Here is a 16,707-nt window from a genome sequence, read left to right on the forward strand (position 1 = left end):
CGGCCAGAGAGGTAGGAGGAAAACAGGGGGAGTCGGGCCGGGAAAACCAAAGCTCCGGAGAGCATCTGCAGGAGGGGCGCAGTGAGGTAGGGCCTGAGCCCGCGTCCTGCCGCGTGGAGACGCAGCGTGCGGTGAGGAAAACACGGGTCCAGGCAAGGGACAGAGGCGAAGACCGCTGGAGGACTTGCAGTGGATGCTCAGGCCTGGGGTACTACTCCGAATAACGGGACCCCCCCAAGGCCACACTGGCCACTGGGCCGGGACAAACGTGGGTCCAACAATCTTAGGAGCTGCCCGCGGGCCGGCCCTGGGCGGCCAGAGGGGAAAGACGGGACAGGCCGGCTGTCCGTCAGAGCCTGACGACCAATCCGCAGGAGGCCCCGCCCCCGCCCCTCCCCAGAGATGGAGCTCGGAGGACCCGCCTTCGCCGCCGCCGCCGCCGCCGCCGCGGGTGTGAGGCGAAGCGGCCTGGCCTGGTTCCCTCCGCTGGGCAGCCCGCCCAGGTACTGGGTTTGGCTGGCGGGCCCGGGGGGCGCTCCGCACCCTCACCTCTCCTCCCGGTCGCTGCGCGGGCGGCGCTCCGGAAGCGGGCTTGAGGGAACTGCTGCGGCCGGGCCTGTGCGGGACAGTGGGCTGGGCAGCCGGCGTGTGCGACTGACGGCCGGGTCGGCGCGAGGCTGCCGCGCGTGACGGGGCCGGCCGTGGCCGCCAGGCTGTGTCCGGGGCCGCGTGAGGTAGCTCTGCGGGACGGAGGGACTGGCAGGTCGACCGCGGGCGGCGCGCGCGCCCCCAGCCGGGGCCTGTCCGGGGGTCGCGGGGCGCAGGCGCGGCGGCGGGCGACGGGCGGGGGTCCTCCCCACGGGCGCGCGGGCGCCTTTGTTCCAGGCGCGCGGGCCGAGGCGGGGCCTGCAGGGCCGCCCCGCCCCCCGCTCAGGCCCCGCCCCGTCTCCGTCCGCAGGAGCCGCCGCCGGGGTCTGCTCGCCCGCCGCCTCCGCCGCCGCCAGCTCGCTCCCGGCGGGCCTGCGCCGCGGCAGCCTGTGCCGCCCCCAGCGCCGGAGCCATGGCGGGCGCCGCGTCCCCCTGCGCCAACGGCTGCGGGCCCGGCGCGCCCTCGGACGCCGAGGTGCTGCACCTCTGCCGCAGCCTCGAGGTGGGCACCGTCATGACTTTGTTCTACTCCAAGAAGTCGCAGCGGCCCGAGCGGAAGACCTTCCAGGTCAAGCTGGAGACGCGGCAGATCACGTGGAGCCGTGGCGCCGACAAGATCGAGGGGTCCAGTAAGTGCGCCCCCCTCCCTGGGGCCCGCCGCGCGCGCGGGGGCGGCGGTGGTCTGCGCGGCTCCCGCGCGCCTCGGGCCGCCGCTGAAGAGAGACTTGGGCAAACTTTCGGGCTTTCCCCCCCACACCCTGTGGGCCCCGCCCCCGCCTCGGCCCGGGTGGTCACCGGGGGCGGGGGGCATCCGGGTCCTCAGTCACCTGACAGGACACCCCCTCCCCCAGCCGGGGGGGCGTGTTCCAGGCTCTTTGCCCAGAGGCCTAAAAATCCTAGCGGGTTGGAGACCAGCGAGGCCGGCGTCTGGTCCCCCACAGCCCGGGAGCGGTGTCGGCCGAGGCGACGGGAGCCGAGGCAGCGTGCCCCCTGCCAGCCCCAGAACCGGGGCCAGACCAGATGCGCGCCCTTTCTCCGAAAAGAGCAGCCTCCGCGAAACTCTGGGCCCCTGGCTGGGCTCATACTTGGAACGGAACCTTTGGGGTCCCTGGGTAGAACTTAGGCAGTTGCTACGGGAGGGCTGGTTTTGGAGCGGAACCGGGCCTATGCATCTCCGTCACGGGGAGAGGGAGGAAGGTGGTCCTGTTCGGTTTGGAAAAGCCTGAGGGGAGGCAGTGGCTGCTTTTTCCCGCCGCCTCTTTTGTCCCGAAGCTGAATTTTGGAGGTCTGTGTGCATGGGCAGACACCCAAAGCCGGGGCACGGAGAGGGGCCAGGCTCCCCTTGTCCTTGGATGCACATTCTCAAGAGCTTGGCTCCCAGGAGGCCAGCCTCACTGCTTTGTGTCAGGTACTGTTCAAGAGCACGCAGCCAAATTGGGGTCTAGCCCTTTGTGGCCTGTGGCCTGTGGCCCGTAGCTGGAGGGAGCCAGGAGTGGCTACTCTTGATTTCCTGCCTCTTTGCCTTCCCAGGCCTGACCTTGGCTGCTTTTGCGAAGGAGGGAGGTGGGGGATTTTGAAAAACCCCAAATCCTTCAGAGTGTTATTCCACTGAGCGCGTGCTTGTGCTGTGGCCGGATGGGCCCCCAGCTCTGCTCTCCGTTCCCCCGCCTCCAAGTGTGAGGGGTGATTTGTCTGCAACCCCAGGCTGTGGGTTGCTTCCTGCAAGGACCCCCAGAGACTGATGTTAGAGCCAGGTTCAGAATTAGGTCCATGTGTAGGAAGGGGGTTCAGGAAGTGACACCCCCAAGGGAAGGTCCCACAGACCTCCTTGGCTGTGGTGAGAAGATGGCTGAGAAGATTGGGAGGAAGGAAGGTCTTACGGTGAGGCAGCCGTCCTCAACTACAAACTCCAGATCTGACACAGCTGCCGAACTTCCACACGGCAGCCGCCTTCCTCGGTGCCCCCGTCGGCCCTGTCAGCCATTGGGAGAAAATTTTAGTTATTTGAGAGACTGGATTCCAAAGTGGAGGAAGGACAGACACTGCAGAGAGCTGGGATGGCCCTGGAAACATCACCCAGGCATCAGACTCCAGGCGCAGCCCCTTCCATGTTTCTGTGATGCTCTGTGTGCTCGCTCTCCTGAATTGGTAGCACGGGCTGGAGGTTCCCAGATAGACTTCTCCTAGGTAACAGGCTGCATTTCAAACCGTGCTCGTGACCAGCAGGCAGTAAGTGCAGCACAGTGGTTGAAGGCAGGGTTGGATTTGAAGCCCGTGTATATTAGTTGTGTAGCCCCTGCAGCTAGCTACTTCTCAGAGCTTTAGTTTCCTCATCTGCGAAGTGGGAGTAATAATACATCCACTATATTTTGTTGCTCTGGGGGTTAAATGAGAAGATTAAAACAGCTAGCACAGTGCCCGACACATTGTAAATGTTTAATAAGTGTAAGCCGTTATTAATGGTAACAATAATGGAGTATGACTGCTCTCCTGGACTGGGACTGTGTGGCTGCAGAAGAGCGTGAGGGTGAGGGTGTCGGAAGGGAGGAGGATGGGGCCCCAGTTCCCATTTCACTGAGATCACTACCCGGAGATGGGAGGATATGGTTTTGTTTTGCCCTGACCCAACTACTCAGCTACCCACCTACCACGCAGAACAGTGGATACAGTAAGTATAAGGAGATATGCACATCTGGCTCATGAGTGGGTAACTTTCTCGTTTGTACGTGGGGCATGTACAGAAAGAATGGGTGTGGAGAGGCAAGAGGCTAGTCCACGAAGTCTCAGGTGTTTGGGGATGGAGGCAGGAATGCAGAGGACTTGATGACCCCAGCCCCCAATGGTGGGTCAGCCAGAGAGGTACAAATTCAGTGATCTCATCAGTTAGCTGGGATTTGAGAGGCCTGGAACGTGGGCAAAGGATGTAGAAGGGGCCCTGGCCCTTTGATTTTGGAGGCCCGGTTTGAAGGATTCCGGGTGAGAAGGCTAATGGACACTCGTGTGGAGTTCAGACCTTGCAAACAGAGCCTCATGCTGAAGCTGCCCCATTGCTGTCTATTCATGGGTGCACCTCGTTGTGGGGTTCTGATCCCTGCAGCCCCCCTCTGTAGGTTCTGAGGAAGTTTAGACTCCCAGCAGGGCCCCTTGCCGTCTGGCCTTTTCCTGCTGACCCTGTAACCTGGCCAAAGAGAGAGAGACACTTCTGGGACCCTCAGGGTGTCCGTGGCCCTGAGGAGAGACTGGGGTTCAATGAAAGTGCCCGGCACTCATGTAGAGCAGGGGTCCCCAACCCCCGGGCCATGGACTGGTACCAGTCCTCAGCCTGTCAGGAACCGGGCCGCACAGCAGGAGGTGAGCGTGGGCGAGTGAGCAAAGCTTCATCTGCTGCCCCCCGCCATCGCTCGCATTCCCGCCTGAAATGCCCCCGCCCCCCGTTAGTGGAAAAATTGTCTTCCTCGAAACCAGTCCCTGGTGCCAAAAAGTTTGGGGACCGCTAATGTATAGGACCTCAACAGGACCTCATTCTGGCCTAACTCTGTGCCCTCTCACTTTATCCTGCACTTGTGAGACGGGGCTGGCAGGTGCTCACTTCTCCAGTGGGAGTTTGGCTTAAAAGAGGGGTGGGGAAGTGCCTTGGTGCTGGTTGTCACGGTGGTGTGACAGGAACCAGGTCAACGTTGGGCTTTTTATGTTACAGATACTGACTTAAATGAGCACAAAGCAATTACAGACCTCCTGCTGAGTGCTACAGAGACTTTTCATCATGTTTTCTTGGTTTATCCTCTAAAGGGCCTGGAGTACCACCCCACTTTACAGATGAGGAAATAGAAATGTAGGGAGTGAATTGTGCTGCCATGTGACAGCCTCAGTTGGACCCGGCTCTCCAGTCAGTGGCTGGTCGGCCAGTCCCAAAAGGACTCAGAGCCCCGGGATTGTGCTGTGAGTGGTCTCAGGCCCCCGTTCTGTGGTCTGCGTTGCTCCTCTGAGGAGAAACCTTTGTGTTCAGACTGTTCCTTACAGACAGCCTCAGCCTCTCTAGGCTCTGGCTCTACACTTTTCCCTCTGGTGCCTTCTGGGATGAGAGGTTCAGTCGAGGGTCATTGTGGGAACAGTGGCTCGGGTGGAGGCTCCATGGTGGGCTCTGAGTGCCATCCAAGCGTATCTGTGGGAACTTTTGCAGCCCCAGCCTTTCGTCTTTGATTCTTACATTGACACCCTTCTAGACGCCAGGCTTTCTCAGGTGGTGAATGAAAACAGGCCCTTGCCCTTAGGGAAACTAAAGGGGACAATGGAATGGTACCTTTGATGCCAGGGGTAGGGGGTGGCAGAAGAACGCAAACCGCCTTGGACAAGGCAGTCAGGCTCACAGGGTAGGCGACATTGGTACCAGCTGTCTGAGGCCTGACCCCTGTGGCTGTCAGACTGCTGAGGAGATAGACCACAGGACCAGCCCTGAAGGCTGGGCCCAAGGTGCCCGAGGAGGGCAGGCCTGTATCATCGGGGATGGGGAGAGGGGTGAGAGCACATGTCCGGATCTCCAGAGCTAGCCATCCTCGCCTGTGCGTTTCCTGTCTGACTAGTTTTTCCAGGGGAAGTCAGACCTCTTAGTGTTTCCTCAGCCCCCCAGGCTTGCCCTGATGTGTGGGTTTCCAGACCAGCACGGCCAAGCTCTCTGTCCAGCTGGGGCTTTTTCTTTCCTGTGAACCTAGGAAAGGGGCCTGCTTCACAGATGCCTGGAAGAGCTGAGCACAGCAGCCCTGGGGCCCCCAACACCTCCACCTTCCCTGTGTGTGTGCACGTGCCCACACAGACGTACGCAGATGCACAGGCTTGAGTTACCAGTTAGAGAGCTTGGTCACTAGCTTGCTTTGGGTAGCCCCTTAGAATGGGGGCATTTATTTGCTCAGTAAATATTGTGTGAACACCTCTTATTTGCCCAGTGCTAGGCACTAAGGGTTCAAAAGATGGATAAGACTTGGTCAGTGGCATTGAGGGACTCCCAGACTCCTGGAAGAGACAGATTTGGGAACGTGTAATTATAACCCTGTGTGTTATGTACCTAGAGGTACATGCTGAGAGCTTTCTGAGTGCAGAGTAACGAGCTCTGCTCAGCAAGCAGGGGGTCGAGAGGAGAGAGCCGGGAAGGCTTCACACGGAAGGTGGCCGGGGAGCTGGGCCTTCCTGAGTGGTTGAGGAACTTGCCTGTACCCTGGCTGAGGCCCTAGGGATCGCTGTGCAGGGGTTGGGCTGGGGGCAGCGTAGGGAGGGCCACGGCATGCTGTAACTCGTGGGTTGTGCTCTGTTCTGTAGGCCAGCTGTCACCAGAGGCTGAAGCAGGACTGTCCTGTGTTTGTCTGGGAGAGGTTGAGGAGGGAGACCCGTGAGCCACTGCAGTTTGCAGGAGAGACCTGATGAGCACAGCACAGCCTCCTTGCGAGGCAGGCAGGAGGCGGCAGTGATGGAGGGGAGGGGAGGGGCTGGGGCTGGAGGGAGGAGACAGTAGAGCCAGAGTAGCTTAGCATTCGGGCTCTGAACTCTGACTGCCTAGGTTAAAATCCTGTTGTGCCGCTTACTTGCTCTGTGACCTTGAGCGGGTGACTTTATCTCTCTGGACTCCTTGTTTATAAAGAGGGATAGATTACATTTTTCTCATAAGGGAGTTACGAGGATTCGGAGCGAATCTGCAAGATGCTTTGCATGGAGTGTAGCACCGTGTAAGTGCTTCATGCATGGGAGCCCTGATGAGGAGGAAGGTGAAGATTAAGTTGCCCAGGAGGACCTGTTAGTGGAAGGGAGCAAATGTACCTGTGGTATTGAGGGGATGGCCACCAAGTGCTTTGATTCGGAGACAAGGAGGCCACCTAGCCTCTTTCTTGAAGCTCTCAGGAGCCCCTCTATCATCAGGGCTCTTTCCTGACGCTGACTTTTGCAGGGTGCCAGGGCAGTTGGCTGTCAGCAGCGGTTTTGGTATCATATGAAGATATCAGATTGGCCTATTTCTGAGAACGTCGCCCTGAGAAATGCTACCTGAGCGCCTTGGTGGGAGACCCCTGTCTCCCAGGAAGTGCTTTAATGCCAGCACGTCAGTGTGCTAGGGCCTGCCTTTGCCTCTCCCGTCACCATCCCTGTCGGTCTCTGTTAATTCAAAGCATCACTTCCCACTCTGTGCCCTTTTCTCTGGGATGTGGCTTCAAGGAAGTCAGCGGTGGCTAAGTTGGAGGGAGGAAGTGAGGCCTAATGTAGCAAAGTCCTGACATTAGGGGATAGGAGACATTTTCCCCCTCTCTGCTCCCTCTCTTAGAACTGCAGAAGTCAGTGGGGACTTTGAGGGGAGTCCCAGGAGAAGTGGAGGTGGGGCAGGAGGAGGGGAGTGTTCTGGAGCTCCTAGTAGAGTGCTTTGTTTAGAGAAGCATGGCGCCCCGGGCTTCTCTGGGGGGAAATCTTTTGAGAGCAGCTTGGTAACAGGTGATAAGACTCTAGGCGGAGCCCAGGGTGAGGAGTGGCCTCCAGCAGCTGTAGCCAGAATCAGTCAGATTTGGGTCTGAGTCTCAGCTCTTCCTGTGACCTTGGGTACACGTCACTTTAACCTATCTTAAACTGATCTTCAGCTGTAAAAATAATTTCTCCCTCACGGAGCATATATTAACAATGGTCAAATGAGATCTGTATGAGAGTGAGAGATTCTATGTGAGAGTGCTCAGCAGAGCATGTTGCACTCGTGGGTGCTTAACAACTATTTGTTTCCTTTGCTTTCACCATAACTAACTACAGAGCTCCAGTTCTCCTGTCCACCACGAAGCTGGATGCCGTGGCTGCTCTGACAGCCTGGGCTAGAAGTCTGTTTCCTACTTCTTTTCTTTGTTCCCTCCCTGAGTCTGTACACAGAGGTCAGGGGCAGGAGAAAAATTGGGTACTTGAATAGTGCATTAGTTCATGGAGCATTTTCTCATCCATTGTGTTGTTTAAGCTCCACCACAGCTCCAACTGAGAGGTGGGAATGATAGGCTCTCCCTTGTAGATGAGGAAACGAAGGCCCCAAGGCTGAGGTGCCCCAGCAGGTTCATGGTAGTGCTGGGACCAGAGCCTGGAACTTCTGATTCCCACTGCAGTGTTCAGTTTATTCCTCCACTCTGGGGAAATGACAGTAAGGTGGGTGTTCTGCAGGACCAGAGTTGTTTTACTTTATGTGGGCAGAACTCCCTGATCTCTCCTCTGCCCTCTGGGCAGATGTCCTGGTCGATGCGCCCAGGCCCCCTTCCTGGCACGCTGGACTCAGAGCCTCCATCGGGACCCTCTGCTGCCCTCGGCTTGCCACAGCCCCCATCGAGATGCTTCTGTCCCTGCTGCGGGGGCCAAGGTAGCAGAAGAGCCTCGCCCTGACTTGCTCTTACTGGGCTGTGGTGACAACCGCACTGAGCCTCTGCCAGGGCAGTGGGAGCCTGGGCTCTGGGCTCTAGGTGCCCTGAGAAGGGCCTCTCCAGGACCCCGACGACAAGCTGAAGCACATGCCTTCGTCCACCCCACATTTAGTGTGGTCTTAGCTCCTGTGTGTTAGGTACGCTGAACCAGACATGATGACTCCAGCCTCTGACTTGTTCACTGTGGCAGTAGATCTCTAGCATAGTGAGCTTTCCGTATCACCATAGCTACTCTTTCTTTCCTTGAAGGAAAAAAAAAAAAAAAAAAAAAGCCCTGAAAACAGCTTTCTTGGGCCCTGTGGCACACTGAACAAGTGAGGTGCCACTTGTGCCTCCCTGGCTTTGGACTCTGGCATTTGCTGATGTGCCAAGCACTGTGGAGTCTAGCGGTAAACATAAAGGTTAAGGCACATACAGCCAGAAAGAAAAAATAACGACGGGGTCCGGGCACACTGAGAAGGAAACAAGCCAAGCTTGCTCTGTCGGTCTGGAGAGATGAGGGTGTGCTGTGTTCATCTCCATGGCTGACGGCAGCCGAGGCTTGGCTCTCCCGTAGGCCATATGTGTGCTCCGTGGCAAGCCACCCCACTGTTTCCAGAGGGGGGCCTTGGCGGCTCTGGGTCTGCCCCCAGGTGCAGAGCCTCAGCACTCCGGGCAGATTAGGCTGGAGGAGGATTTGGGGAAAGGAGGCCAGGGAGGAATTAGTTCCTGTGACTTGAGCATGGGGTACAGTGAGGGTGGCCCCGCTGTTGTGGCAGGTAGGCTGCAGCCCTTGTGGGTCAAGAGGCTGCCTTGGCTGGGGTCTCGGAAACAGAGAACTTTGTGTTCACACTCCAAGGTATTATAGCTGTGCCCTTGCCTAATTGTATCTCTCCGCCTTCACCCCAACACACATACCCCTGCTTGAGCTGCCCCCAAGCCACAGCTTCCTGCTATCACCCCATCACCCCAGAGTTAGAGCCGCTCATCACAGCTGGGTGTGCTGGGGCCTCCAGAGGGAGTGGAGACTGAGGCTGCCTCGAGAGAGTGCCCTCAGCCCTAGAGGAGAGGGAAGAAGTGTGAGAAGGGGGAGGTCCTTGGATATGCTGGGGCTGGGGAAGAGGTGGTGGGGACGGTGCAGGTGGTCGCTTTGGTGGAGGCTGAGGTCCCAGGAGATGCGGCTCGGAGAGTCTCCGCTTGCATTCCTGCCGCAGTTCTTGATGGTCTCCCTCTCCTCCTTGTAAGACTAGTTCCTTTTGAGGAGGTGCTTGGCTTGCCTTTGAGAGGCTGCAGTGGCTGAGTGCCCAAGCACAAGTACTAGGTCTCTCCCCGACTTGTCACCTCTAGGAACCAAGCCTGTCCTCGGGGAAGCAGGGAGGGCTCCTTTTTATAGCCCACATGTAGGCTTTGTGTATAGGCTCTGCTGCTTCCTTCTGGGCCCTTCCCGGTGTTGGCCGGTGGCCCTGGCTTCAGCAAGACTAAGGATGCAGAATACATGGGGCAGGGCTTTCTCCTGCAGGAGACTGGCATCTCCCTTGCTGAGCCAGGCCTGGCACAAAGCAGCCTGGAGTTAGGAAGCAAGAAAAGGAGGTGACCCAGTCCTTGATCCTGGGAAGCTTGTGATCTGGAATGTGCAGAAAACCGTGAAAGCTGAGGGCCGGCAGGAGACAGTTGTGCCTAAAGTGCTGTTGGCTGAGCGCGGGGCTCCAGAGAGCATCAGCCTGCCACTGTGGGTCGCTCCCCCTGCTGGCTAGCAGGCTGGCGTTGGCTAGAGGATCAAGGCGTGGGCTCGGTGAGGAGTGGACGGTCTGACCAAAGCTCCAGGCCCTGGTGGCAGACATCTGACCAGACTGGTAAGGCGTTGGGCCACGGAGAGTTGGACCGCTTGTTTGTGTGAGACCTAATTCTAACTCATCGGGGGTGGGCCATTCACATTGGGGTTGGCTTCCTGTTTTCTTGGACACCTGGGGACGTGGCTGAGCTGAAATGTCCTGAGGGAAGTGGTTGTTTAAGGGGCGCCCCCCAGGTCCCAGTGTCCTTGGCCTGGCCTTGCCCTTGCAGGGGTAGGGCACTGACCATACTGGGACTCTGGCTGTGTAGCTGTGGGTGTGTGGTGAGTGAATGCAAACCCCATGGGATTGTGTGACTTCAGCCTCAGGCCCAGAGAGTGTGGGCCCGAGTTCATGGAGTGACTGACCCTAGGAAGGAGGGGAGGAGTTGGCCACAGGTCCCAAAGGCTTCTGCGCCTACTTGAGGGTAGGAGATCAGCTGGGAAGTTGGGTAGCGACAGGGGCAGGGGGCGACGAGTCCCTCTCTGAGGCTCTGAAGACCACTTCCCCCTGTTTGTCCTCCGGTAGCTCTCCTATTCTGACCCTAACACAGTAATTGAGTATGATGTGTCTGTGTTCGCCTGTCAGTTCCTAACTGGGGCTGGCCTTTCTTGGGAGCTCTTAGCATATCCAGCAAGGAGGTTAGAAAACGTAGTATATATCGGTTTGTCAGGGGTTACTCAGAGCCTCTTGAGGCCAGCAGTAAAATAACAGAGAGTCCCCTCCAGTGAGAACACCTGATGCCTAGACTGTTCCTTGAGGGTGTCCTGGTCCTTGGCCTGAGAACTGGCCCACACTGGAAGGGTGAGGCTCTGCAGGCAGGGGTGGGAGGCTAGCAGGCAGCTGTCTGTGCTACAGGAGGTGAGGCCAGGAACTGTCTTAAGAGGATGGAACCAGGGAATTAAAATCAGGAAGGGCAAGTCCCAAGGTAGCCACTCCTTTCAATAGGGGAGGTGATTTTGAAGAATCTGAGCTGGGCTTCCTGGGGAGGCAGGGAGTGGGTGTTCCCTTTCACCTCGGACTGAGGTCAGAGAGTAGATCACATACTGGGGCCTTGGCTCCCCGGGAAGCAAAAGGAGGACAGGAGAGTGACTTGGCTTGGGCTGGTGTTGCCCAAAGGGAGTGCCCACTGAGGAGAGGCTGGACCAGGCAGCTCTAAACCGGGAGAGCAGGTGGGTGTACAGAAGAGGGCGTCTGAATGAGCAGGCCTGTGACTTACTGACCCTTGTCATTGTTTAGAACGTCTCCAACCTAATCAGGGTTGACTCTGTTGGGGGTTTGAGGGCTGGCCCCACATGTCCCCCAAAGAGGGAAGGGCCCATGGTGACAGTAACGGAAACCAAAGAGGCGGGGAGCCAGGGCCGGGGTCGTGAGACAGCATGGGGGTCAGCAAGCTCCACAGGGGAAGGCCTCTGCCATCCCCCTCCCACCTGTACCCCAACTTCAGCCCCTATCACTCAGCCCTCAGCCGGAGGCCCCTATCATTTCCTTTCAGGAGAGGGCCCCAGATTTTTTCTTTCTTCTCCTAACAGTGCATTTCCTGCTAGGCACTGGGGCATTGACGCCAACAGGCATGGAGCTTATGCTCCAGTGGAGAAGACAGTCAGTCAAATAGCCTTAAAATACACAGCATTCCCACTCATCTAGGTACTAGGTAAATGTGGTTGTGAATGATATTAGAAAAGCCAGTAGGACTTGTTCAAGGATTAGATTGGAGGGGGTGAGAGAAAAGATGTTAAGCATGGTTCTGAAGAGTCGAGTCTATGCACCTCTTTGGAGGTGATGCTGTTAGCGGACCCAAGAGGTGTGGCAAGAGGCCTCGTTTTGGTGAGGGGTTGACTTTGAGGCGAACAGGTGGAGACGGCAAGTAGGCAGTTGGTTTGAAGGGTCTGAAGCTTATAGTCAAGGAGTAGGCTAGAGCTGTGTTTGTAAATTGCCTGCATTGACACTGACTGGGGAGCAGGGAGAGCATCGGGAGAGGAGAGGCCCTTGGCATGGGCCTTGACGAAGGCCAGCGTGGGGACAGGTGGGGATAGGCCTGGAGCCCAAGAAGAAGCAGGAAATCAGGAGAGGAGAAGTCAAGGGCAGAACTTCCAGCAGGAGGGAGGGTGTGGACACCCGTGTTGATTGCCCTGAGGGTCAGGAAAGAGGAGGCTAGAAAAGTGACTTATGCTTAGTACTCTGGTTCTCCAGGTGGCCTGAATGTACCATGAGGAGCATTTCATTGGGCCTTTTGAGATCCTGGACACTCCAATACCCAGCCCTGCTGGGCCCTCATCCTCTTCCCTGTAGCTGGGAGCCTGGCAGACACAGGCCATCTAGAAAGAACTCGGGCAGCACCAGCCTGCAGAGTGGGCAGACGTCAGCATCCAAGGGACTGCCTGGGGCGTCATGTGGGCTCAGGCAGAGAAGCTGGGGCAAGCCCCTTGTTGCACCTGCCCCCACTGTGGTGTTGATGGCCAGCGGAGGCCTACCTTCCCTCCCCTCTCATCCATGAAACTCTGAATGCCCTTTTCCCCAAACCCCCAGACTGCTGCATCGATGCCTTGGCTTCTGTGATCCTCCCTGGCAGACCTGGACAGGCCAGTCCTCCAGACCTGCCTTCTGTGGACAGAGTGGTCCGAGACTTCCCACATCCAGCTCCTCACTTTCTCTGGCTCTCGGTGCCACAGACACCTCCCTGTTGTTCTACTCTTTGCAGGACCTCATAGTTATCTGCTTCCCCATCTGTTTCCTCCACCGGGCAGGAGCTTTCTGGCTTTCTCAGGGGCAGGAACTCCAATGCCTTACTGATCTCTGTTTATCCAGGACCCACCCCAGGGCCTGACGTGGAGTAGACAGACATTTGAAAGTTTGATCCCGGTGATGGAATGAAAGAACAAGCCCAGTAGATAACTGCTCATCTCTCTCCCAGCTTTGAGTTCCTTGGGTGGGGCCTCCTTGCCCTTCCTTCCTTTGGAGCCAGGGCATGCTGTTCCCACCTCTGAAATGGATGGGATTAATTTTGCATCTTAGGGAAGAGGGCTGCCTGCCTGAATGGTGTGAAGGCTTGCTGGGCTGCCCTGCTTTTTCTCTGCAAACCCAAGTTCAGGGTGTGTGCTGCTGTGGGGCCGCTGCAGAGGGTCCCAGTTCTACATGAACTACCACGTGACTGTGACAAGACCCTTGGGAGCCTCCATTTCCTCATTGCTCCACAGAGGAGGTTCACCTAGAATCTAGACTCCAGATGATTCATGAACTGGCGAGGATCCTTGACAGCTGTGACCTGAAGCAGTTAGTATGTAGGAGTGCAGGGTTCCGTGTAGGAGGATCCCACAGATCCCCATCCAACTGTCCGAATGGCCTTTTCCTGTTTATTAAGGTGGGAGAAGGGCTGGTTGCTCTTCTCGGTCAGGTGTTTGGGGAACAGTGATGGACGAAACCCCAACCGGGAACAGATGCTGAGCTCTGCCCTGGGTGTGCCCTGTACTCCAGGGTTTGGCTAGGCCTTCCCTGTTGCATCTGGGAAGGGGTTTAGTCCTCTCGCCCCTGCTGGTCTGGTTTGAAGGTGCTGCTGCACAGGAATGGGAAGGAGATAAACTCCGGCCTCACCTTCCCTTTGCTGCATGACCCTGTGACCCTGGGTCTCTGAGTCAGGATCCGTCCTTTGTAAAATGGAGGCTGAGAGCTCCCCACCCCTCCGCTCTCATCTTTCTCCCTGGGAGCCGCTCCAGACTGTTCTGTTGGGCGGGGATAGGGGGGCTCTCATTCCTACTCCTTGAGCAGTAGGTGGCCGACATGGAAGCTGCTGGCCATCCCAGGCCCTGGCTCCTGCTGCATCAGACTCCTTTCCCACCTGTGTGCAGGTTCTGTCTTGTCTCCTCTTTGGCCACCTCCATCCTTCTCCTTCCAAGCTGTGAGGCTCTGTCAAAGCTGTATAATCCTGGCCGATCCAGGCACCCTAGGGTGCAGAGGCCTCTGGCTCCCTGTGTAGGGCAGCAGAGGTGCAGAGCTGGGAATCAGCTGGTTGGCAGTGCGCTTCCCTTCGTGGATTCCTTTCTCCATCTCAGCATCCTCTGGGGGAGAAAGTTCAGCTCCATTTGTGCTCTCTCCGGCCCTGATGTGTAGTTTCTTTGGAGGGTGGTACAGGAGGTGCTGAGTTGCGGGATGGGGACTGGGAGTGGTCCATCTGTTTGGCCCCGGCTGTATGTGGAGAAGATGTGATTGATGAGAGATCGTTTCTGGGAAGGTCTGTACAACTCTTCCGACCCCTGGGACCCGCTCTTTTGAATCTCCTGGTGGCCTTGGCTTAGACCCAAGCAGGGCGTGGTGCTCAAAGAGCCCTGCCTGTTCTCTTTTGTTTTCCCCAAAGCACCATTAGCTTCCCATGGTTCCCACCGGCTACAGGAACCTGTGTACAGGAACCTCCCAGTGTTTTCAGATTACTCTGGCCCCTGGGGCGGTGCCCGCGCCCCCCCCCCCCCACCCTGTGTCTGGTCCTTCTTTCTTCTCTCCACATGGTCACCCCACTGACCACTGCATTTGCATATTTGTTGGAGCTCCTCAGCCTTTGTTGCCCCATGGCACCACCTCTTCCAGGAAGTCATCCCTGATACCCTCTGAGCATCTGTGGCCTCTTAGATAATTAGCTCTGGAGTCTAACTCTCGTGTGTTCATTCCTGCTTCTAAGCACTCTGTAAGCATTTTGAAGCCTCCCCAGGGACCTGGGTTTGGGGAATGGAGAGGAGGCAGATGTGGTTTCTTCCTTGTGGAACTCACAGGTCAGTGGTCTTGACACCAAGGAGGCATCAGATGGTGTGACCAGAATGCGGAAGCACCAGGTATGCCACGGGACCAGGCCTGATGGAAACTTAAGTTGAGAAGGTGGGCCTGGCACATGCAGAGGCTCAGAGGTAGGGGGAGCGCTGGGAGCGGATGTGGGGCTGGGGTCTCTGGATCTCGTGGCTCTGACTGGACTTGGGCCCTTTTGAGGAGTGCTGAGCTTTGCCCACCTTCCTCCAGGACACGCTGCAGGGCTGGGCGTCCACAGCCCACTGTCAGGGGCAGTGAAAACCCCAGGGGAAGGGACCTGTCCTGGTAACATTCACTTACCTCTTTCAAGCTTCCTAGATGTTTTTAAAAAAACTTTGGTATTTATCATGACTTATAGCTATTTTAAGTTGTAAAAAGTATTTACATGCATTTTTATACGGTTAGTTTCTTTTTTTTAAATGAATTTTTGGCTGCGTTGGGTCTTCGTTGCTGCGTGCGAGCTTCAGTAGTTGTGGCACACGGGCTCAGTAGTTGTGGCACACGGGCTCAGTAATTGTGGCTCGTGGGCTCTAGAGCTCAGGCTTAGTAGTTGTGGCACACGGGCGTAGTTGCTCCGCGGCACGTGGGATCTTCCTGGACCAGGTCTCGAACCCGTGTCCCCTGCACTGGCAGGAGGATTCTTAACCACTGCACCACCAGGGGAGCCCGGTTAGTTTTGAATTTCCTGGTGGCCTTGGGGAGAAACGGTTAGTTTCTATTGCAGAAATGGTTAGTTTCTATTGCAGTTTCCACCAATTAATTTATGCACTTAAAGGGAAGACTCTCTTAAGAGAAATATTTTGGCGAATGCATGTTTCATGTCCAGAAATTTGTGATATGTGTCATTTCGGTTTTTTGTGTGTGGTGGTGCTGGTGGTTTTCTTGACCGTATCTTCATCATTAGGGGGTTTAATTTTCAGTATGTTCTCTTGTCCCTTTCTAGCAAAATCACTTTGCTGACTCTGTGTAGTTCTCTGTCTGCATGTGAAGGGTTTATGGCAGGCCCACCCCCACTAAGGCCTTCACTTTATCCACAGGCTACCTAAGAGCTGAGAGACTTGCCCGAGGCCCAAGCTGTATCCTCAGAAACAGGATTTGAAACGTGGTGTTTGTGATTTCAGATCTGTTAGCATTCTCTTCTGGTGCCCCACCCCATGCAAGGCCCGGGTATGTGTAGTGCCGGCACGGCACGTGTTGGCTAGTGCACACGTGCGTAGGTGAGATGCTGTGACTGCAACAGGCCCGGTGCTGAGGCTCAGGAAGCAGCCTCTGGCTTAGAGCATGTCATGTCCATGTGCACCGATGTGAACTCGGAGGCTCCACAAGTCCCACTCTTCCCCCATGGTGCCCCATCCCCATGAGACCCTTTTTGGAGCTGGGGAAATGGCTACTTGGGTTATTTTCCTTGGGCCAAGGCAGCTGTGGGCCAGCTTTACCTCGCCTAGGTTTGGGTTTGCCCCCAGCAACTCTGGCAGTGGCTGCTGCTGGCTCATGTAGGCCCCATGTCAATGGCACTAGGCACACAGGCAGGGGGCGTCAGACTTCACTGGGACTGGCGGCTCCTGGCAGGGCCCTTATGCAACCCAGTGAGGTAGGAGGAATCCCCAGTTTACTGATAGGGAAACTGAGGCCAAAAGAGTGCGGGACTGGGCTTCCCTGGTGACGCAGTGGTTAAGAATCCGCCTGCCGATGCAGGGGACACGGGTTTGAGCCCTGGTCTGGGAAGATCCCACATGCCGCCGAGAAACTAAGCCCGTGTGCCACAACTACTGAGCCTGCGTGCTACAGCTACTGAAGCCTGTGCACCTACAGCCTGTGCTCCACAAGAGAGGCCACCACAATGAGAAGCCTGCGCACCACAACGAAGAGCAGCCCCCGCTCGCTGCAACTAGAAGAAGGCCCGCATGCAGCAATGAAGACCCAACGCAGCCAAAAATAAGTAAAATAAATAATTTTTTTTAAAAAAAGAGCGGGACTGCCCAGGACCTCACAGCTAGAGTTTAAGATCTGTGTGGTTCTCCTCTGCTGGGCCTGGACAGCCT

General features: G+C 56.8%; 1 protein-coding gene across 2 annotated transcripts in view; it reads left to right on the forward strand.

The window, feature by feature from the left end:
- Positions 1 to 1,060: 1,060 nt before the first annotated feature.
- Positions 1,061 to 16,707, forward strand: part of PLCG1 (phospholipase C gamma 1) — a gene marked incomplete at its 5' end in the record, with an annotated part of 35,020 nt that continues 19,373 nt past the window's right edge. For both annotated transcript variants that reach the window (XM_082857419.1, XM_082857420.1), the window contains one exon: positions 1,061 to 1,277. In XM_082857419.1, coding sequence (XP_082713545.1) covers positions 1,061 to 1,277 — 217 coding nt within the window. The remainder of the gene's footprint in view (positions 1,278 to 16,707) is intronic.

This window comes from Leucopleurus acutus (assembly GCF_964270905.1).
Source record: "Leucopleurus acutus genome assembly, chromosome: 16".
Classification (NCBI taxonomy): Eukaryota; Metazoa; Chordata; class Mammalia; order Artiodactyla; family Delphinidae; genus Leucopleurus; species Leucopleurus acutus.